This window comes from Chenopodium quinoa, unplaced genomic scaffold, assembly GCF_001683475.1.
Source record: "Chenopodium quinoa cultivar QQ74 unplaced genomic scaffold, ASM168347v1, whole genome shotgun sequence".
NCBI lineage: Eukaryota > Viridiplantae > Streptophyta > Magnoliopsida > Caryophyllales > Amaranthaceae > Chenopodium > Chenopodium quinoa.
Window position 1 is genome coordinate 3,205,312 of NW_018745281.1, and position 23,911 is coordinate 3,229,222.

Sequence of the window (23,911 nt, forward strand, 5' to 3'; positions counted from 1 at the left end):
GAGACATACATAAGCCAAGAGACGGAATATATCAGCCAACAAATGAAACATATCAGCCAACAAAAAGATAAAATCAGCAAATAAAAGCAACATGTAAGCCAACAAAAGAAATATATAAGCCAACAAAAGATGCATGTCAGCTAACAAGAGGAATATATCAGCCAACAAAAGGTACTTATCAGCCAACAGAAGGAATATATCAGCCAACAAAGAATGCATATCAGCCACTAAAAGGATGAAATCAACAAACAAAAGCAACAGGTAAGCCGACAAAATAAACATATCAGCTAACAAAATGAAACATATAAGCCAACAATTAAAATATACATATCAGCTAACAAAATAAATATATCAACCAACTAAAAATACATATAAGCCAAATTATGTCTGATATCAGCCAACAAAGGAAAAAAAAAAATACATATTAGCCAACAAAAGGAATATATTAGCCAACACAAAAACCATATCACCCAACAAATGAAACATATCAGCCAACACATGAAACATTTCAGCCAACGAGGAAAATATATCAGCCAAGCCTCCCGCACCAAATAGTTCATGCGTCCGTACGCACGCAATACCTTCTCTTAGAACTTACGGAGTAGTACTTGTAGTTAGTAGTACGGAGTTCTTCGTAAATAATTACTATCGTTGCTAGAACAAATCTACAAAATATATGACTTTATACTTTCGAGTTTACATGAACGGTATAACGTTTTTATTAAATAGGTCGGATCTCGGAAACCTAAAGGGCCAAGTCCTAAACCGAGTTCAAAACCCCAACACCTTGTATACTATTGTCAGTTGAAGTACACTCTAAAGTCTAAACCTTTGAGCACACCAATTTCATGCCACCATGGCTGACTGACCTTTACCTTCTCAATTGAGTAAAGGCTTTCTACCCTTTTTCTTTCTCTCTATTACCTGAATTGGGTTGAATTCAATTTCCAAAATTTCTGCAATTTTTGCATTTTTTTCTTTCAATTGTTTTTGTGAAGAAAAAGGGGGGAAATTGATGAAAAATGGCGAGCAGTGCGAAAAACAATGGAATTGAAGACGGAGAGGTTTCTACTCAAATGGCAGAACAGCTTGAAAGATCTCTTAAACAAGGAGAGAGATTAGTGGGTCCTACTCGTAGACCAGATGGTACTCTTCGCAAACCCATCAGAATTAGGGCTGGTTATGTTCCTCAAGAAGAAGTTGCAATTTATCAATCCAAAGGAGCTTTGGTAATAATTTTTAATCATTCATTAATTCTTAGTTTTGTAAGATAATATGTTGTAATTTTCTCCCTTTTTTTTTGTTTAATTTTGTGTTAATTTGATGATGATTGTAATGTGAATGCCAATTTATATTGAAAAGATGCTATCTTTTTCATAGTTTGAGGATTGCTTGTTAATTTAGTTGGTTATCTATATGTCAATTTTACTTTAATTTGTGTGTTTTTATTGTTAATTTATGATTATGTTTTTTTGGCAATGTATACCTGCAATTGATGATCATTCTTCTTCTTTAAGGAATTGTTGGAAAAGGGGTATGATTGGGGCTGTTTTTTCATGTATTTGGTAGAATTTTGCAGAAATCCAAAAACTTGAATTTTGGGTTGGATCAATGTGGTTTTAGTAAATGTGGTTTAGGGATAACTCGAATCCGCAAGCTCTTGAGAGAATCTATTGGAGATCTCCCTTTTTCGGTTTGTATCTTCCGTACTAGGTAGTCCTCGAGCCTTATTCGAATTTTTCCCTTGTTTGCGTATTTTATTTATGAACTGTATTTGACCAGCATTAACCCATTGACCGGACTACAAAGTGGACTCGCTGTTTTGTTAATTTTGCGTATAGCCGTATAGGAACAACAAAGTTTATCCATTTCTCTAATTTTTAAATGATGAGAATGACATGAGTTTATGTCGTTTGATTGCAACTTAAATAAGAAAAGACTAGTTTGCCTCCCTTTACTTGGCACGCCTACCTCTACATCACCCTCTCCCTCCGTTGCCTCAGCCTCCATGCTGTAATTTAATTTCAAAGTTGCTTCATTTCCCGATTTTCTTCTTCTGTGTGTGTTTATATGTGTGTTGTAGGATTGTAGCCTTCAATTTATGAATATGATACGAACAAAATCTAAGAGGATTGACTAAAAAATTATTGCAGTGGAAAAAGGAGCTGGAGTCACAAGGGCCACCTGGATTTGTTCCCGAAACGGAGGCAAAGCCCAAAAGCAAATCTGTTAAGAGGAATGAGAGAAAGAAAGAAAAGAGACAGCAGGTACTCCTTATATTATTCTTATTTTGGCTTAATAAATCCTGATATGCTTTATATACATCTAAGGCGTCTACTATATTGAGCACTTCTTGTTGTACTTATCATTATTCAAACTGTAGTAATTTGTATAAACAACTTCTCCCAAGCTTTTGAATAATTTTAAAGGATCTTGTCCGGATGGAGCTGAGAGATTCAACTTTAGCACCCGTCTTACGTCTTTTTGTGGACGAGATCATGCACAATTGAGGGTTCCTGCCTTTTGTTTTTCGATTATTTTTATTGGTATGGGAGACTTGTAACTACTACCTAACAAGGACCTCCTGCTTTTCTTAATCCCCACATGTTTTGATAATATATCAATGTAAAAATGCAGCAATTTTCATATACACCCCTTGCTACTCCAGCTTTCCCTATCTATAGACTTAGTGAAATTTGCTCTTATAGCGTACAACTTTGTAGCTTCCATAGCTTCATTCGGAGCTGTGTTTTACAATTTCCAATCTCCATTTGTTGCAAGATTTTATTTGGATTCCTGTAATAGTATTATTGTAGTTTTTCAATTTTTACCATCCTACGTCATAATGTTATGCATTGAATGTAGAGAAGGGATAATACCGGAGTGCAGCATGTTAGCCTTGCTGAGAAAGAAATCGAGTTAGCTCTGTAAATAAATGAGAGCAGTGAGAAGGAAGGCGTAAAGAAATTTAAAATTGTTTTATTTTGTATTTTGGAGAGAATTCAAACCTCTCGAATGCGTCAAAATCTTTCTATATTAGAATAACAATATTAATTTCTTTCTTCTTTCTTTAATTTCTGCTCCTGATATGCTAGTTCATCCTGATATGCTAGTTCATAAGCAACATATTACTCCCCCCCCCCCAAACCCCTTTTTTTTTTTTTTTTTTTTTTTTTTTTTTTTTCTCTTCCAGTCAATATGGATTTTAACATATTATGAAATTATTAGCTAATACTTATATTGGCCTTCACAGGCTGCCGTTGAAAGGGTAAGTAACCCAGATCATTCAGCTGTCGAGGATCTGAAGGAGACAAGTTCTATAGATCCTAATCTAAAGCAATCTCTGGAGTCTGCTGCTTCTCAGATTAGTCAACTAGCTCTTTCTACAAGCACGGCTACTAGTAAACCTTCAGTGGATCCTGCAGTAGGATCAGATACAGCCAATGCAGGTGTAGATATTGACAAAAAGATCCGAGCTTTGAAAAAGAAGGTACCTTTCCTACTTCCTATCAATGTTTTTTTCGGCCACAAAAGTATGTTTGTATGGTAATTGGTTAGTGATAATCAAATTTTATATCTGCTATTTTCTGAAGGATTGAGAAAATCTTCATATTACTCTCATGTATATTGCATACAAAAAGTTATTAAATGAAAATTACCCTTTGACAGATTTAGGAACTTGTATTGCTTTTCGTTCCTTTTCTTTTTTTAATTGTTACTCCCTGTGTTTGCAAATAGATGTAACACTTTGAAACATTCCTATTTTGGCTTGTGGTCTCGCTTGCTCTCTCCCATTTTTTCTTGGATACTTTTTCTCATATTTACAAACTGATAGAGTCATGAACATGAACATGGATAATACTTTACACTCATGAACATGGATATATAAAATAGTTATCTATTGTTTCCTTGGTATGAATTCAAATATCACAAATTCACAATCATAACCAATAAAATATGATAAGATCCACTTGCTGGTAATCTATATACTTAACTAACTAAAGATATGGTTGGGGTCTTGGGGATGATGAGGAATTCATCACATGTCTCAAGGAACTGTTTGAAAAGATTATTTTTTGGAGGATGATTCAATTTATGGCTGGGAAATGTTTTTCTTGGTTCAAAATTTGGGATTTTGGGTACTCCTGCAATTTTCTATTGTGGTGGTGCACTATGGCTTATACATGCTATTGGTACTTCATGTGGAGGACTGGCTCCCTTTTCCCTTTGTAGATTTATGTGGTACTTTCAAGTAGCTCATGAACTGAATTCCTTCACTTAGAAGGTGACAATGATTGGAACTCAACATGAGTAATGTGCTCCAAGTGAGACGGCTTGTTAAGTGTCAATCCAAGATGATGTGGTGTGTTTTGCCCCATTAAGCATTTGCATCTTCAACACTTGATTGACTGCTACCTTTGGGTGATTTAGTTGCAATTTTTAGTAAGGATATGTTTTGCTTATATACCGTTGTGTATTTTTTATGAGGGGAGTATGTAGTCTTCGTGCAAACGAAAAGTGGGAGATGGTTTGGTGCCATCCCTTATTGTTGATATATTGACGTATGTTGTTAGAAAGAAAGGGTAAATTATCTTTGCTAAGTTTTTATTTAATTCTATGCGATTGTGTCGTTCTCTATCGTGTACTCATGTACTAGATCAAGTTGGCTTGTTAAACTGTACTTCCTATTGTGTGTGTGTGTGTTTTTTTTCTTTCTTTTTTCAAATTCATCATTTGAACTTTTACATCCGTCGGTGCACAACTTATACCATTAATATGTTGACTTAATTTATAGTAAAAATATCAAAAGTTTTAAATTTTGGAAGTATATCCGAGACAAATCTAACAAGGCCACACGATTATATTTCTCCTAGCATGCAAATCACAAAACATGGTCAAAGAGAAGTGTGAATTATGTGAATGTCCTATTGACGAAATTAAAAAAAGGAAGGAGGAAGTATATGCTTATAATTTATAGTAAACTCTCAAATTGAATTTGCTGCATGTGTGAACACTGAACAGTCTAGCAGGGCAACTATATATAGGTGAACAGTCTAGCAGACCAACTACACATAGGTGAACAGGCTAGCAGAGCAACTACATATAGGTGAACAGGCTAGCAGAGCAACTACATATAGGTGAACAGGCTAGCGGAGCAACTATATATAAGTTAAAAGCTTAGCAGAGCAACTATTACAAGATAAGGCTACTTACACTTGATCCGTTTTTTTATTTCCCCTTGGGAGAAATCTAGAGGCATTGGGATAAGTTTCTGTTGATTTAGGCACACGTAAACGCCATAAAGGCAACTTTTATGAGGGCTTCTTACTGGAATCACTAATATTAGCTCTTGTCATGTCTTCTTTAGTTAAAACTAATGAAGTATGTAAATTTAAATAGATAACTGTCGTTCATCTTAAATCAAGTAACTCTAACCTAGCTGGTTGACCTTTCCTTGGATAAAAAATAAAATGAAAAAACCAAAGAATTCACAACATCTAAATTACATTAAAGCCATTTTTCAAAAAAGTTAACAAATTTTGCTTAGTTGCTAAGTGTTTCAATTTCAGTTTTTTGAAAGGTTATTCTGATTTCTTAGAGTATTTACTTGTTGGGGGACAGTTCAATGATGAGGTTTTTAGAAAGAAATGATATTGTAGAAGGTGATAAGAATGGGTATGGTTTACATGTGGTTTGATCTCCATATTTCTTTTGAATTAATTTATAAATCTTAGTTTATGTTAGATTGTAGGTTGGAAAATAGTTTTTACATTGGGGGCAGAGTGGTTTTATATTTGTTGTGTATTTTCGCTCTGTAAAATTTGCTTTGTCCCAATTCTAGGATCTCATGTTGATTTTTATTTTTCAAATCGATTATAAGTGGTATTCATGGGCAACTTTTCCAATGCACTTCCCCTTGCATCCTCCCATTATGGCTTACGTCCTCTTAAATAATATGCAAAGTCAAAGTAGAAGTATTCTAAGGATGCAATTGAAATTTTAAGTAGTAAGGGCTTTTATAAGATAATGACCGAGGCTGAGGGACAATTGACATTACAAGGTAAATTGTTGATAAATTTATAGATGTTAAGTCTTTTTGCTACCCTGCAATCTTCTAGCATCTTGGAATCACATAGGGTTCTATAATTCATCTAGATCAAAAATAATTTCCTTTATGGGCCTCGAGAAACTTCAATGGACAGTGGCGAACACCTTTGTTGTTGTCAAATAATTATTAGGTGCGTGTAGGACAATGGACTTTGGGTAATGTAATATTTTTGTTGAGGAAATAGATCATAGCAAGGATTGAGGTAATTTTTCTCGCTTTGAAGTTTAAAGCACCACTCATTTCTATTGTCCATAGTTCCATACCATAGGCATTACCAGATTCAGCACTAGCTTTGGTGGTGTCAAATCCCATCTTGACATTTATGGCTCACCTCCATGAAGACCTCCAAAGACATGTACGTAACCTTCCTTAGACCGGTTAATGGTCTTTGGACGTGTATGTGATATCTGATGAGAGATTTTGCCTATTCAGATATTGATGGTTATTGTGAGGTTAAGGTTAAGTCTGAGGTGCTTATGAGCTAGAATGATGAATCATGAATGTTGAGAGGATAAGAGGTGGAACACTTTGTTGGTCACTTGGTTAGCTGGTTGTGAGGCTCTGAGCAAAAGCCACAAATCATGCCCCCTTTAATTTTAGTATCTTCCTTGGATCTATGGGCTATGGCTCCGTATTTGCTATCTTATTTCCTGGCATGTTCTGTGGGCCCTTCCTTAAGGCTATGAGCTTAAAAGAACATTAAATTTAATTTTTACTCTATACAGATGTCTAGAACCTCTATTTCTTCACAAAAATAACTAGATAAGGTGCTTGACAGTATAATTTGAAGTGTAAATTTTAGAATATGTTTGAAGTATAGGATAATAAGAACTAGATTTTCTTAATATGTTCAATTCTTGGTAATCGATATGACTGTGATGCTTGGGTTAACACCCCCCATATGCCATTTCTGTTACATTATATCTTTATCAGGACAGTGTGGCATCTGTGGATTTTTAGTGTTTGGTTGTTACATAAGACTTCTCAGACACATTAAGGCCAAATTATAAATACCTACTGAACCTGAGAGAGTGCCTGTCTTTGGCTGTTCAATAGTTGTAGGGATCCTATAATCCTATATGATTGGAGTAAGGTATCTTGTTCATGCTGAATGGCTCCTTTTAGGTGTTGGTGGGAATTTAGGAAAAGTTGGGATTCAAGAGTTGTTTAGCTTTATAAAAGCTAAGGCTGACTCTTGTTTTGAAGGTTATATCTGTTAAGCTATTTACATTATTTCCGTGACGTTGTCAAATTCGTGTACAATACCACAAAGACGACTTTAAGTGGTGGTCATGTACAATGGACTAAGGTTTCTGGGCTATTTGGTAGCCTTGGGTCCATACTGGTCAGGTGTTTCACATATCAGGTCTGATGCAAAGGTGTGCAATACCTAATGGGACAATTGAGCAATTTCAATAGAAATAGGGGTTAAGCCTGTCAACTCGTTTGAGTCACCTAATGGTCATAATTTTTATGTATGATATTAGACTTTGGATTTATAATTATGTAGAGAGCCATGAGCTCACCGTTTCACAAGGAACTACGGAAGCCCCTGAAAGTGTATCTAGAAGTTGTGGATGCTTTCCTACTCCTGTGGTTCTGCAAAGGGCCAAAGGCTATTAAAAGACTCTGGAAGTTTCTTTGAGTTCCCTGATACATAGATTTTTCCTTTTAGACAATCAGAATCATAACATCCAAAAACATATCCCTAGCAGCATTCTGTTGGAAACTACAATAGAGATTATGAAGGCATCACAGCATTAAACTATGTGAGGAAAATGGACAGATGTCTCCCATGGTTGCCTATTGGTATTTGGGGCCTACAACAATTCGAAATCATTACTTTGGACATTAGTTGTATGCTGTAAAAGCAAACATTTTTAAAAGCCTATCAAGCTCCGTAATAGTCCTTGAAGGGTGCCAGGGTCCATATTATAGGATGCATCCCCCAATGGCCTCAGCAGTTTCCATTTTGGAGGCTCACATTATAAGAAGATTACAGCAACCAGAGTGAGCCTACTTGGGTTTCCCAGCTCTGTTATGAATGACAAAATTAGGTTACTGAATCGACAAAGCTCATTTTCATCGCTATGAAAAAAACTTTGGATGATTCGTGGAGGAAAGCCTCCTATGCTCCTATTTTAAAGGATATAACTCGTTCTCTATGCAATCTTGATTTGTGGATTGCAGTATGTCATGGCTATTAAGAAGAAATTGTACTGGTGTCGCATAGGAATGGAATTATTCTCTCATCATTCATAATCGTTCTGTACCTCAAATCTTACTGTCATTTTTCTTTTTCTATAATCACATGCTACGGTGTATGTGTGAGCTTTGCAAATCTGTCATTTATTACATGTTTCGTTGTATATGTGAGCTTAGCAAATCTTACTGTCATTTATTACAATATGCTATGGTGTATATCTGAGCTTAGCAAAACTTACTGTTATTCCCTTTCTCTATATTCACAATGAGGTTTGCTTTTAATTTAAGTTACGAGCTTAATGTGGTAATAACCAAATTTCTGTTGACATCAATTTATGCTGCATGTGGGCTATATTTACAATTTTCTTCAGATTCAACATATTCTGATCCATGAACTTGAATTTGGCTTTCTTCAGATTCGGCTTGCAGAAGCTCAATTACAGAAAGCTAGCCCGGAAGATATGAAGCCTGAGCAGCTTGAAAAGGTCAAGAAGTTGGAAGGTTGGCGCGAGGAGCTAAAGCTTTTGGAAGGTGAAAAAATGACAGAATCAACGTCGTGACCCTCATTACTTGTAGTCGCTATTCAACCAAGCTTGTCTCGATTAGTCGCTAGCTGAACCCCCCACTAGGGTCTAGGGGCTCTTTAGAGAAGGTACCTCCCCCCACCTCTCGAGGGGTGTACTCTAGAGTGTTTGAGCTTTTATTGGTCAGGGGAGTTGTGATGGTGTCAACTCAAAATTATATACTAGTATATTTAGTCATAGCTGCACATAACGTGTGGTATTGTTGATTATTGTGATTCGGTGGAGAAGAGTTGCTTTGTTAGAGTCCAATATTTGTGGTTTGTGCCATTGTAACTTATGTTTTACATGCCGTGTTATGAAATTTAGTCATGTAACATTTGCACTGCAAATTTCCTTTTTGATATCGTACTGCTTTGCATTCATTATTGAACAAGAAGAGTTGATCAAATGTTGTCGCTCGCTCATCCAAGGACAAGCAACTGATCAACTGTATAAGGAGTAAATCTAAAGAAAATTGATTTGTAGTTCTTACAACCCTTTCTAAGTTTACTGATATATCAGGTGATCTGCAAGCAGACAACCACAACAAACATACATTTTTTACATGTTACTATGCCAGTGGTGCATTACAACGATTGCACCAGATAGATATTTTCTGCCATCCTGCTCAAATCCAATTGAAGTGGATGTATGATTCAACCTCGTGCTAATGTCTTCTTGTCCTCCCATACCTATTTTTAATACATAGTCATATAGACATCCTATCAGGGCACCTAGATTTCCATTTCTAAATTAAGATAAAATTATTTAATAATAAGACATTAATCATCTACTATTAAGTAATGATCCCTCCTCAAAAGATGTACACTTCTACATGCTTCATTGTTACTAGTTCATCCTTTTTTACATCTTATTACGGCGTATCAATAACCTTGCACTTGTTGCACATCCTGTTTTAGAATTCAAGATCGTTTCTAATTCCTCACATTCTCAATCATATTAAAATTACATAATCCGAACAAAAATTCTAACTCGACAATTCGATAATGATCATTTTATCATGATTAGCTAATCGACAACTAATCCTAAATCCTTGAACTCAACCAGATCCGAACCATCCTTATAACAAAACAATAGTAATGTAAGTAAGAAGTTTGATTGAAACAAAATTAGATAGATAAGGGCATATATAGAGGAATAACATTTAAACAATCTGTTAATTACACAACAACACTTGATAATAATAACATTAATAACAACATAATCAAAAGGGCAAATTGATAAATCCCAACATAATTGATTAATTAAGAAGTAATTAAAAGAAGTTGGGGTCATAACCATTGCTAGCAGTAGCCAAGATATAGTAAGCAACAATATGACCAATTGAACCCCATGCTAGAACGTCCACAATGTTGAACCCAACAGGGTCATTAGACTTGAGAAGGCTAACATACTCCTTAGCACGAGTATCGCCGGCCTCGAAATGAGTCATTCCGTTCTGCTCTGGCACTTGCTTAGCCATGTTCTCTCTTTGGAAGTTAAAGAACACAAATCTCCCTAGGAAAAGTGACAGCCCTGTACTCAGACTTATCACCAATGATGGGTTCAGTTCGGCTCTGCAGGTCATCGCTCTTCTTTTTCCTGACATCGAAAGGCTACTGCTGCTGCTGCTGCTGCTGCTGCTGCTGCTGCTGCGGCTGAGCTGCAGGGGACGTAGCCCTGCAAAAGACTTGCATTTGATAAGCTGTTGCTGTTGCTGCTGCGCCTGCTTTGAGCTGCTCGGTGCTAGTAAAGTGCTGCTGCTTAATGCTGCTGTTGCTGTTGCTGTTGCTGCTGCCATTTTTACTGTTTTTTTTTTCTTGGGTGATTTTAAAACACAAAAATTGTATGGTATGAACTATAAATTGATCATGTAAAGATGAAGATATCTGAAAAATGGATATGAAGAATGATGTCCACAAAATCTGACAGACAAATCAGAATATTTTTGTGGGTGGTATTTGAGGATTTTTAAAAAGATTTTATTAGCTGAGGTGTACTGTTTTTATTGGTTCGTTGTGGATCAAAGATTATATTATTAATCCTATAGTTTTTTTAAATGCAAAGTATTGATAAAGTATAATTTGATTGAAAGATTATCAACAAATGAGGATCCGTGGCGCAATGGTAGCGCGTCTGACTCCAGATCAGAAGGTTGCGTGTTCGATTCACGTCGGGTTCAATATCCCCGAATTCATTGGATCAAATCTATTTTTTTTTTTTTGTTGGTTCTTGCTGCTGTATGAGTTACATGTTGAGAGGATATATTACATGATGATGATGATTTGTGTTTTGCGTATCACTACGATTTTAAAAAGGTTCAATTCAACATCCATGAGCTAGTTTCATTCTCGTAATAATTACTCCATATAATAAATGTTTTATGAGTCTCTTCTTTATATGGTAAGAAGGGTTTAGATATACACAACCTAATCCCTATAATTTTATGATAATAAGTTAATAATTTTAAGGAAAATTTATTAGAAAATTCCTTTTAAATGATGTACTTTGTGGTAAAGGTTTTTTTGTTTTATATATAAATATATATTTTTTTTAAAAAAAAAAAGTGGCAGATCCTTTTATCCCACTTGGGTTGTGAAGAGGGGTCATTAACTTTGTTTTCCGGCCAAAAAAAAATCACATGTCTAGCACGTGACCTCTTTAAAATGTGTTTTTTCCCTTTTCCATTAATGGCGTGGATTATGGCTTTCAAAATTTTACTTTTTTGGACCCAGAAAATAAAGACTTGGGTGCTTTCCATGGACCCCACGACACCTTGGGAAGCCATTTGAATAGTTAGCAACTTAGCACCGTTTGTTTTACCTTTAAAACGTCAATTTAGCAATTTATAATTTACGCCTCCTTTCATTAGCTCAAGGCCATCCCTAGCTTTTATATGACCAACTATTTGTGCCTATTGTCTTAGTGATGAAGACTCTTACATCGCTTTTCACATAAAAAGTTAAGAGTTAGATTTGTGCTCTTACAATACAAGTGTCAAAAATAGTTTTTAGTGTCATTTTTTAGGTGGCAAATGAGGGTCTCTGTAACGGAATTAGATTATAGATTTCTAAATGAAGTAATAAATCATTTTGCTCAATCAACGATGAATCATCTCACAACGCAAATTAATGTGATAAGTGTTTTTATTACTCGTGTTTTGTATTTGATAGTATTAGAAGAGGGGGGCCGGGGGTAGCACACTTGCTAAGATTTAAAGATGAGTCGTCTCAAAACTCTTTGAAATTCAAAACTTATGGATCTTATTTCTTGTACAATCCTCATTCATAGTTCATATGAGTCCCCTAAAACCGAAGAAAATGAGGTTACATAAGAGCGAGAATACAAGATCCAAAAATAGTCATCCAAGTGATCCTCAATTGATGTCAATTCCTTACTATTAGGAGGTACATAGTCGCATAGTAATTCGGATCACTTATGACCAAGTGAGTGAAGTGACACCATAACAAAATCTACTAAACATGAAACACCCTTTTTGACAACATCTTTACTTCGCACTCCTTAGTTAGGAGAGTGTTACCATCGTTAGATTACGTATTCATAAGGAATTTGAAAGAATAATTTTTTTTGAAAAATAAAAATAAAAATTGAGTGTGCTCATTTTGAATTCTTTCATAAACAATTATTCGTTTTTCTTTGAATAGAAGTTGTACTTAAATTTACAAATTTGAAGAATCAAATTTAAAAATTATGCACTAACGACAAATTAGTTATTCTTGGGTATATTTAATGATAGGTGTACACGGAAAAAAGATAGAAATGTTAGCAATCATCAACATATCCATTGTCGAGTATGTCATTGTCATAAGTTAATGACCTCAAAGGCTCAAATATTTTTCTTTGGAAGTGTTTAGTCCGTAGCACAATCTCGTTTTTGCATTGCATAGGTTCTAAGCTAGTAAGTAAATATGTTTAGTTGTTTAGTAAGCTTTTGTACTTAGATTTTGACACTCCAAACATTGATATCGACTAAATTATAGTCAAATCTGAACTCTATATTACTGCGAAGTGCTTTGGTGGTTAAACGCTTAGCCTACTCTTAAGAGTCTTGATCAACAAATTTTCAAATCTATCCACCAAATTGGCAATGATATTTGTCACATCAAGAAGATAAGAGCAACTCCTTGTTCTTCAGATAAATATGCAAACAATCAAGCATTGCTCTAAACAAGTCTGAAATTTTCGAAACAGAAATGCACTCATTCCTCTTCATTTTGATAGAAAAAATTTTAAACAGACACACCGAGTACAAGACATCAGCAAAGTCTGAGAGCAATTACAAAACATAAGCCTAAAAGTTTTGCCTTATTCAAAACCCCCATATTAGGACCTCTATTCAAAACACAAGATATAAGGCACACCGCCCCTTTCCTCTTCGAAGATCCAATACGCCAATGTCCGTTCCCCACTCTAATACCTGTAGTGAGCTGGCTTGTATGGACCCTCAACAGGCACGCTGATGTAGTCAGCCTGGTCCTTAGAAAGCTTGGTGAGCTTAGCACCGAGCTTGCCAAGATGAAGGGCAGCAACCTTCTCATCAAGGTGCTTGGGCAAAACGTAGACCTCCTTCTTGTATTTGCCAGAATCCTTCTCGTTCCACAACTCAAGCTGAGCAATAACTTGGTTGGTGAATGAGCAGGACATGACAAAACTGGGGTGACCGGTGGCACAACCCAAGTTCATGAGACGACCCTCAGCCAAGACGATGATGCCAGTCTTGGTCTCGGGGAAGACAAAGCGGTCAGTTTGGGGCTTGATGGTGATCCTCTTGACACCTGGGTAGTTCTCAAGTCCTTGCATGTCAATTTCGTTGTCAAAGTGACCAATGTTGCAAACGATGGCGTTGTTCTTCATCTTCCTCATGTCATCAACCATGATGATGTCCTTGTTACCGGTGGTGGTAACAAAGATATCAGCCTCAGAGACAACGTCGTCCAAGGTCAAGACCTGGAAACCTTCCATAAGAGCTTGGAGAGCACAGATGGGATCAATCTCAGTCACGATCACACGGGCACCAGCAGCCTTCAAGGCAAGAGCACAACCCTTTCCGACATCTCCATATCCACATACAACACCAACCTTTCCGGCAATCATAACATCGGTGGCTCTCATCAAACCATCGGGAAGGGAGTGACGGCATCCGTACAAGTTGTCAAACTGTTAACAAACACAAATACATTATAACCACACCATTTCAAATATCACATTTTCCTTCCAACAAAGCAAGTTATGATAATGTCAATACGCAGATTCGATTCTGATTAAGTGTATCGTTGTCTAAGACTCGAATGTATACCTTGCTCTTGGTGACAGAGTCGTTAACATTGATGGCGGGGAACAACAAGGTACCGTTAAGCTGCATCTGATAAAGCCTCTTAACTCCGGTGGTGGTCTCCTCTGAGACACCAACCAATCTTTGCTTCATCTTGTGGTACCTCTTAGGGTCAACCTTCAAGCTCTCGACAATGAGGCCCAACACAAGTTGGAACTCGACATTGTCAGTAGAGCTTGGGTCGGGTACCTTTCCGGTCTTCTGAAACTCCTCCTCGGCCTTAACTCCCTCGTGGATCAACAAGGTAGCGTCACCACCGTCATCAACAATGAGGTCGGGACCGCCAGCGGCACCCCAGTCAAGAGCCCTCTCTGTGCACCACCAGTACTCCTGGAGGGTCTCACCCTTCCAGGCGAATACTGCAGCACTGTCCCTAGCAATGGCAGCAGCAGCATGGTCCTATATAACAAAGTAAATCAATAATTCAATTAATTAATCAACATTTCTTGCTAAAATCATGTATGAATTTTATAATAGATCCACAAAAACCGCATCTGAATCTCAGCCAAAAGTAATCCTAAAATTCATGATAAGATCCTAATATTGAGCTCACATTTTCAATTTTAACTTCAAAATTTCATGAAATATTTATGTTTCTACAGATCTTAGCATCAAAATTAAGACAGTAACACTGAGATCAATTCATTTCATACTATAATTATATAACTAATCCCACAAAAACTGATTAAATAATTTTAATCATCCAATTTATTATAAATTATTATCATAAGATCTGAGATCTTAAGAATCCAGAAATGAACAACCCATTTCGAATTAAAATAGCACAAATTAAACATTTATTCATTTTAAACTCTTAACACCAAAAATGATTAGAATATACCACCATTTTTATCATTAATCAAATACCCCACGATTCTTAAAATAAAAAAACACAAGATCTGAGATCTTAAACCTTAGAAAAAACAACCCATTTCAAATCAAAAATTCTACAACTCAATCATTTACTCATTTCTTTAAAATTATCACAAAATGAATCAACCCAACAAGATCCAATCCACAAAAACAATAAAACCCCATTTAAGATCTGAAAATTCCAAAATCAAGGGTAATTCACAGATCAAAAAAAGAGGATTAAATCGAAAAAATCACGAGATTAATGAAATTATACCTGAGTAGAGAAGATGTTACAAGAACACCAACGAACTTCAGCACCAAGAGCAGTAAGAGTCTCAATAAGAACAGCAGTTTGAATAGTCATATGAAGAGATCCAGTAATCTTAGCACCTTTAAAAGGTTGAGAAGGACCAAATTCAGTACGGCAAGACATAAGTCCAGGCATTTCGACTTCAGCAAGCTCGATTTCGAGTCTACCGAAATCAGCCTGAGACATGTCTTTAACCTTGTACTCTCTTCCAGAGGTGGTCTTCTCGACTGACAATGGAGTCGCCGCCATTGTTGCTGAGCTCGGAGAAGAGGAAGAGAAGAAGAGAGAGAAAATGGAAGGAGTGATGAGAAGAGAGAAAGAGGGGTGTAGCGAGGAGTTAAGGGAGTGAGGGTAGGGATATAAATAGGTTTGAAGAGATTGGTTTTGACGGTCACGATTTATTTGAATTTATCAATGTTTTGATTTTGAGGGGTTGGTGATTTGGAAAATTATAATAATATTAAATTAAATTGAAAATGATTTGAATTGGGCTACTAAAATTGTTGTTTGTTGTTGTTGGTCATGGACTATAATGGTGGAGTATCATGTTTAAATTTGATGACTCTATAAAGAAGCCAAGTAGTTCGACCCGTTTATCATTTACTCTAAATTAATAATCATGTATACTGTTTTACGTACTTATATATAATAATAATACTGGGTATTTTGTAAAATTAGTATTTATAAATTTAGTATTTTATAAAATTTAGATTTATGCTTTGAGATACATAGTTATAAATTTATAATACTTTCTCATTATTTGCTACTTTTTCATTGTCTTGAACACAATACTATATTGATAAATATATATACTCCTACTTTAAAACATAGTAATTCAGCAGTTTGTTAGATTTGTTTTGATTATTAATATTGAAATGTTAATGTTTATAATTTTTTTTTATAATAAGTATTTAGAGATATTTCAAAGGGGAGTTTCCTTCCCAAGGCTCTATACTTGTACTAGGCGATTCGGCCTTAATTCTTTCACTCAATGAGCGGAGGAGGCAGGGGTTCAGAATTAGAGGGAGTAGTGAACTTATTGATTTATGTGAGTGTGTGACGTAATGGTTAGAATTGGTTGCAGGAGTTTGTTGTGCAAAACGAGAAAGGTGACTTTTGATTCAAAGTTAGAGCATTCACAGCAGTGAGGAGAAAAGCCCTCACGAGTAAAAGTTAGGGTGTAAAAAAAAAACCCGAACACTACATCAGTGAGTGAAAAACCACTCACCGTTGAGGGAAACTGATTTTCCTCAAGAGCTAAGGGTTTTTGAAGATGAATAGTGGGAGGAGGAGGGCCCACTACTGTACGCATGTCCTGATTAAGCTCAGCCAAAATGCATGCAGCTTCCTCCATTCGATGACACGCGTCCCATGCATTGGTTGAGAGCCCACTACCATGCATTGGTTGGGTGGTTTTTTTTAAGCATTTCATTGAATCAGAAAAAAAAAAAAAAAAAAGTGATGAGAGGTTTTTTTTCTCCTCATTGCTGTGGTGAAAAAAACATTTAATGAGAGAATTGTATGGGAAGAGTGAGAAAGTGGGTAGAGAGAGATTGAGAGGTTTTTTTTCTCCTCACTGCTGAGAATGGTCTTACCGTTGATGTTTGTTGACGATTAATCTTGGTTGGGTCAATGGTCAATCGATTAACCACAGTTTTCGACATTGACCACATTTTTCGGCATGTTATAACAAATGTCATGTAGGATGATGAGAACATTTAAGAGGGTTTCCAAATATACAAACTTAACATTGAAATAGTCATGAAGGTCAAATAATAATGTATATGGAAGTGGATCGGTCCATATTGGGTATCATCCAAAAGACTTCAATCAACAAAGATAAGTAATCAAAGTTAATGACTTATGGCCTGGTACTTAACAGGGCATGTATTGTTTCTTCCTAGTTTTGATTTGTAGATTATGACTAATGTAAAAAATATTCCTTATACTATGACTAATGTCACATTATATATGTTGGTTAATTTGTTTAGATCTTACAACAATAATTAGGGTTTTCAGCCAATTGATTGTAAAACCAATTGAAAGGTAGAGTTTTTCTATCTCATCGATAAGTAATTTTTTTTTTTTTTTTAAGTTGGTTTTATTTCTTTGATTACTGCTTATAGTATAAATGTTTGAAATTACAATACTAAAAATAAAGGAAAATACAAACTAGATAAAATGAGGCTAATCTCTGTCATTAGGCTAATATATTAGCCTATGTGCATGTTGGGATTAAACTATTTTAATTCACTACACCAAGCCTTTTCGTATGACAAAATAGATTATTGTTTTCGTAGGTCCAAATTATCTACATTTACACGATGTATAATGAGTTATAAAGTCATCAAAAGCATCTTCTTTCTCTTATGTGGGACAAACTTTCTCACCCACCTTCACAATTGAAGACTTCTAATCCTCTCAAGTCTCAAGTCTCAACAATAGAGGGGTAGAACAGGCCATTGAATTTGACTCTTGTTACCAAAATTTATCAAAATGTACTCAAGAAAAACACTTGATAACTCATGTTAAAGTTGTATGATTGCAAAATGCAATTCTTGTATATTACCAAAATACCTCTCTTTATCTTTTCAAAAACCCAATCCTCAATAACCATACACTTCCTATAAGCTATGACTTTCCTATCACTTAGGCACTTATACTTTTGATTTGAAATTAGATATCCCATGCATTAACACGAGTACGATTTAGTTTACAATTTATGAAGAATAATATATGCACTGATAATGAGAATATGCAGCGACATTGCAGTGATCATATATACAAAGCTAAGCTAATTCACTCTTCATACTTCGCCATTGAAGACTATTCACAACAATAGATGGGTGGAAGACCTAGAATTTCTTTGAATTTGATTCTATATGTAGATTAAAATATATTAAAATTTACTCAAGAAAAACACTTAACAATAAACTCACATTAACGTCCTTTTATGTTTGATCGCAAAATGCAATCCCTACTTACTTTATGCATGCACCATCGGTTTTTCCATACTACTCAAACATCGCTCTCCCTTTCCAATAAATACTCAATCCTCAATAACTATGCACTTCCTCCTAAAGTCTTGTTCACTTCACCTTATTTTTGCCGAACTGAAATTATTTTTACTTGAAATTATTTTTGTTGAACTGAAATTATATTTACTGAACTGAAATTATTTTTGCTGAACTGAAATTATTTTTACAGATTCTCTATTATATTTCTTCTTTATAGTCACTGAATTTTACTGAATTGAAATTATTTTTACTGAAATGAAATTATTTTTGCTGAATTGAGCTTCTTTTTACTGAACTAAACTTATTTTTACTGAACTGAAATTAATTTTACTAAATATTATTGTTTTTAAGGTGAAGTGAACAAGGCCTAAATATTGATTTACTATAATTTTCACTTACTTTTGCTGTCAACATTGTTATTTCGCTTAAATTTAATATCTCATGCATTAATGTGATTAGATTAAACATTTTGTGTTGCACTAATGGTCCTATATGGATACATTGCAATTAAGAAAACTTAGGGAAATCCTCAATTACCACAATCGGCATTAAAGATGACAATCGGCATTGCCACAATTACCATACGTAGCTACAATACATGTTAATTCATTCCTCTGCCAATAATAAACGTTAGAAAACGAACTATAATCAAACAACCAAGGAAATTTTATAAATGGTAAAATGTCTCTCTACGATCATCTACTCTATAAACCAATCCATATCATATATAGACGTTGTTTTTATTAAGGACAAAGGGAGCATAATGAACTTCAATTGTAGTTAAAAGCTTTAATAAGACTAGTTCTAATATTCTATTATGGTCATTGCCCTTTCTTCCCATGCTTCCTTCCAAAGTAAAAAGCCCTTTTCACCACCAACAAAAAAGTACTATTTTAACTTATTTTTATTGGTAGGTAATAAGAATTATTCTGATGAGGTAAAATCCTGCACAAATCAATTTACCTAGGGTTAGTAATTGATCCTGCGACAAAAGGGAGGATAGATCCTTAATTACCTGAAAATGTCCCTAGTGAAAATTTATTTGATTTTTATGTAAATATACATGGTAATTTAAAGTCTACTAAATACCGACTAATCCAAATTAATTTATTCCGTAAAACTGAATCAGACCCCAATCAGGTGGAAAACTCCTAGTACACATTATTGTGTTCCCAAATTTTTAAGTTGTAACCCAAAATTTGGTAAAGCTGAAACAACTCAATTAATTCAAACACTTATTGATCTCAATGTTAAAAGTTTTGTAGGATGTACAAATTTTTAATTTTTTTTTTTTTTTAACTAAAATAGTAGAAGAATTATAAAAATATAATTCATGTCATTTGGGCTCCACAATATGAGTGTAATTCTACGATTCTACAACATCCACAAATGAAGATTTTTTATTGTTTTGTCACCAACTGTATGGTTGGTATTCGGTAATGACTAATGAGTGACCTTTTTAAATGATTTATTATGGTAGTGAGTGACTTTAACAATGGCAAAATGGCGACACCCTTACGATGTTGATCCTTTTTTCCCTTTTCTACTTTATATTTTGGTGAAAGTATAATTTAGAATTACATAAACTCTCTTCATTTCAATTTACTATGTCTTATTTTTTTATTTTTAATTTGTTCATTTTTGTTTTTGATAATTACTCATTATTAATTTATTATTATTGCAATACTTTCTCCTTTCACTATTTGAAATTATGATTTTATTGTCTCAATTCTTTAAATTGACAAATTAGGTGTTTATAAAATATGATTTGAATCTATTTGACTAAAGGACCGTAGTTTCTTCAATTCAAATCTACAATAATTCAATATTGTGCTCAAGAAATTATCTACATCAATTATTCTCTATGCTTAATTTAATAATATAGTGTTTATAAAAACTTAGATTTGGCAAATGTAGTGGCTTTATAGTTGTAATTGTTTCAGTGAAGTAGGTGAAACCAATTCTTTAATATTATACGCAAATGGCCATATGGGCATAACCGCATAATTGACCCATGAAGATCTCAAGGCATGAAGGCAGCTATACATTAAAATTTTAAGGAAAAAGGTGATCCAAAGCTCATTATTTTATTTTGTTATTTGAATATATGATTAAGAAAGTCTCTAAAACTAATGAAAAATAATAATATTGATTAGGGATACATTTTATTCACCTACAAAAATAAGTTTCAAGGTTAATTAGGATTGTTCATATCCAATCAAGAATCAAGTGTAAACATAAAATAAAATCATGATTGGTCAAGTATAATTAGTTAATTTTGAATAAATTTAGGTAAATAGAATGAACCATAAATTGAGTATTGAGCAAAGAAAATTGTCATTTTGCAATAACCCCAATGTTAAAGTTTTTCTTATAAATTTTATTATCATGTTTATTTCACCCTTGGTCCTAGAGACTTGAGCTTTCAAATTAGGCTCAATTAGTGTGTAATAACATGGTATTGCCTATTGATAAATCTTCAACTCCAATAATTTTCATAAGAATCACATCTTCTTGTTGGATTTCCAATTCTCAATAAAACATAATGTCACAACTTTATAAGTTTGTTCGCATACAATTTTAAAGATAGCCTAATTTATCAAATAAAAAGCCCATTAGAGCAACATTTTCTTCGTACATTGATTACTTCTATTAATTTTCTTTTAAGTTAGTTATTTTGCATAAAAAAGGTGTGTAGCAAAAATAACAATCACCCCGACCAACAAAAAATATTTGTGATCACCATTAAACACCATCATATAACCAACAAAAAATAATAAAACAAAAAATAGGCTAGTCCTCCTTTTAATAGGAAAAACTTAATTTGTCAAAAAAAAAAAAAAAAGCTTCAAAAAAAATTAAAGTTTTAGTAATGAGAGTGAAATGAAGTGGTGTCGGTGGCCCATTTATACAGGACAGGTGAACAAGTGTATGAATTTTCATACAATCAAACGAAATTGGTGCAGGGCCACCAGACAGGGAGTGACGCTAAACACTTGATTGGCTCACGTTCACTAGTCGCTGCGGTATGAAGTCACCTTTTTAAATTTTTTAAAAAATAAAAAAATAAAAAATAAAAAAAAATCTTCCTAATATTACTCTGTATTATCTTTGCTATAAAATAAATGTCTCATTTTAATTGGTATATTTATCATAGTAACTTTGGTCGATAATATCTTTGATTATCATTACGTATTGTTCCTGTGTGGAATCGATATGATGATCATGTATGGGTCATTGTCCACCAATCTTAGATTCGGGTAATCTGTAACACGAACTCTAAGCCTCGGAAAGGGCCTCGAGATAGTGCCTCTGAAGCTTAAATCAGTTAACCAGAGCGTAGGAGAGTAAAAGAGATAGAAGAAGGAGAGAGTGAGCCATACCTTCTGACTTAAGGGGTATTTATAATACTTTGTGATGTTCTTACTTCTTAGATCATTGGCTTGGGCTAGTGTGCTTTTAACTTGCAATGTTCGTTGGCATACCGAAGGCTTTTATATAAAGTAATGAGTTGGTCCATTATATATCCCCTCCACGTATAAATTATAAAAAACCAATATTAAGAAGTACTTCTTTTATATATATATATATATATATATATATATATAAACTAGAGTTGGATTTGCACATTTGCTAAGACACAACTTAAAATATCATTATCTTTAATTAGAGGTTAGTAAAAATTATGAAAAAATTAATTTATAAAAATAGACATTATGACAAATCCAACAACATATTATGTTATCGTATTTATATATCATATATTGATAAAAAAAAAATTAAGTTAATGATGATATATGAATAGTGGAAAATCCCAAGTCTAACTTATACAAAAAAAAAAAAACGGAGGGAATATACATTAAACCGGTTCTTACAAATATCAACATGACTAGGGGTGTTTGGTACTTTAGTACGTGGGAATTAGGACTTGTGAATGGGAATTGAAGAGGTGGGACCGTGAGAGTATATATTGTCTTGTGGGAAGAGGAATGGTAGGTTGGATTGAGAATGAGTATAAAATTGCTCTATTCCCATGATTTTATTGGGGGCAAGTAAAAGAGATGGTAATTGGGAATAAAGAGGAAAAAACCATTTTGCCATTAATAAAAGCATAAGGATATAACATTAGTAAGGGTGTTATTGCAAATTTGCTATTTATTCCCAATTAATTCCCTTCACAATCTAAATAAGGGATTAACAATATTTTATTGAATTCCCAACCATAAATCTCAATCCCATTCCCAACCCTCTAATCCCCAAATTTTCATTCCCACTTACCAAACCTCCTAGAGGTTAAATAAATTGAGCCAGACCAAGCCTTAACATCATATCTCGTGCCCAAACCTGCAAAAGCAGGTCAGGTCTGGGTTTTTAACTAAAAACGCGTTTTAGGCTTGCCCAAACCCGCCCTATTTTCGAGCCGGGTTGGGTGGGCTACCGGGCCAGCCTGATGTTGATCACCTTTAAAACGCCCCGCCCTATATACTATTTTAAGTACTATGTATAAAGCATCATTAGAGATCAAAGTGAAATATGAGAATAATGAAAAAGTCATATTAAGATACTTATTAAGAAATGTAAGGAGTAAAAACAGACCAAAATTCCTTAGTTACAACCACTCCTTTTGAATTGGCGGTTTTTATCCAAGGTAAAACTGAGGTTTTAACATAAATTGGTAAAATACAGATGTTTTGAGGTAAAATACCCAAAGCCACAGGGCCCAATTAAAAGTTAACATATGGCCCTCTTTGATGTTGAGCTAGCTCAACCGAAGTTGGCTAACTAGAGCTTGCCACGTGGCAAGCAACATGGAATTCCCCTTATGATGAAACCTACAAAAGTCGCAAAGACCCAATTTCCGAAAAGAAACTTCATAAAAAAGGTACCGCCCATGACATGAGTCATCAATGTACGTATCAATCAACAAATCAAAATACACCTTCTTAGCACTCTAATGGCCTAATGCACATAATTTAAGGCCACTCGAAATACCTCAATCATTTATTGATGGGAAGGTTCAACATAAGATTTTCGCTTATCATAATTCATCAATTCAAAATGAATTTAATAAGATCCCAAAATATTATATTTTTCGTGAACCATTACTCATCATAAACAAGGATAAGTCAAAGGGGTGAAAAACAAAGCCCTATTCACCAATGAGAAGTTCATGTAAGCTGGCCAAGTTATATATTCTCCCTCAATTTCAACGCATTCACAAGTTATATTGTCCAATTAAGCCTTTGTTTCCTTTAAATAATATCAAATTTAAGAATGAAGAATGTGTTTTATTAAGCCTAAACAAATAACTTGGAATGTAGGAAAGACTGGAAAGTTGATTGTCCCTTTCTTTACAATATAAGGATTGGTGGTTGAACACCTGTAGTACTTGTACTCCATGAACTTAGCAAACAATAAGCATGTCAAAATAACTGTATTACTTTACATATGTATAGTATATAGAATACATATTTATTTTTGTCCAATCCACCAACTCTG

General features: G+C 34.4%; 3 protein-coding genes and 1 non-coding gene across 4 annotated transcripts; 2 read left to right on the forward strand and 2 right to left on the reverse strand.

The window, feature by feature from the left end:
• The first annotated feature begins 728 nt into the window (after positions 1 to 728).
• Positions 729 to 9,265, forward strand: LOC110711793 (partner of Y14 and mago-like). Its single transcript, XM_021890218.1, has 4 exons — positions 729 to 1,229; positions 2,154 to 2,267; positions 3,254 to 3,490; positions 8,731 to 9,265. Exons 1-4 carry the CDS (start codon positions 1,023 to 1,025, stop codon positions 8,872 to 8,874), a joined length of 702 nt encoding a protein of 233 aa, XP_021745910.1. The 5' UTR covers positions 729 to 1,022; the 3' UTR covers positions 8,875 to 9,265.
• Positions 9,266 to 9,991: 726 nt separating this feature from the next.
• Positions 9,992 to 10,806, reverse strand: LOC110711794 (photosystem I reaction center subunit V, chloroplastic-like). Its single transcript, XM_021890219.1, has one exon. The coding sequence runs from the start codon at positions 10,676 to 10,678 to the stop codon at positions 10,154 to 10,156; it is 525 nt and encodes a 174-aa protein (XP_021745911.1). The 5' UTR covers positions 10,679 to 10,806; the 3' UTR covers positions 9,992 to 10,153.
• Positions 10,807 to 10,987: 181 nt separating this feature from the next.
• TRNAW-CCA lies at positions 10,988 to 11,059 on the forward strand. The gene has a single exon. It is a non-coding gene; the product is annotated as a tRNA-Trp (tRNA).
• A 1,950-nt stretch (positions 11,060 to 13,009) lies between these two features.
• Positions 13,010 to 15,735, reverse strand: LOC110711619 (adenosylhomocysteinase-like). The gene is made up of 3 exons (XM_021890030.1): positions 15,360 to 15,735; positions 14,195 to 14,629; positions 13,010 to 14,055 (listed from the first exon to the last, which is right to left on the reverse strand). Exons 1-3 carry the CDS (start codon positions 15,642 to 15,644, stop codon positions 13,309 to 13,311), a joined length of 1,467 nt encoding a protein of 488 aa, XP_021745722.1. The 5' UTR covers positions 15,645 to 15,735; the 3' UTR covers positions 13,010 to 13,308.
• Positions 15,736 to 23,911: the final 8,176 nt, after the last annotated feature.

Bases quoted from the DNA above. Each gene is read 5' to 3' on its own strand.
- LOC110711793 (XM_021890218.1), top strand. From the start codon at position 1,023: ATGGCGAGCAGTGCGAAAAACAATGGAATTGAAGACGGAGAGGTTTCT. The intron at 1,230-2,153 runs GTAATAATTTTT...AAATTATTGCAG, and splicing joins ATCAATCCAAAGGAGCTTTG to TGGAAAAAGGAGCTGGAGTC. The intron at 3,491-8,730 runs GTACCTTTCCTA...GGCTTTCTTCAG, and splicing joins TCCGAGCTTTGAAAAAGAAG to ATTCGGCTTGCAGAAGCTCA.
- LOC110711794 (XM_021890219.1), bottom strand. From the start codon at position 10,678: ATGGCAGCAGCAACAGCAACAGCAACAGCAGCATTAAGCAGCAGCACT.
- LOC110711619 (XM_021890030.1), bottom strand. From the start codon at position 15,644: ATGGCGGCGACTCCATTGTCAGTCGAGAAGACCACCTCTGGAAGAGAG. The intron at 14,630-15,359 runs GTATAATTTCAT...TTTGTTATATAG, and splicing joins GTAACATCTTCTCTACTCAG to GACCATGCTGCTGCTGCCAT. The intron at 14,056-14,194 runs GTATACATTCGA...GTTTGTTAACAG, and splicing joins ACTCTGTCACCAAGAGCAAG to TTTGACAACTTGTACGGATG.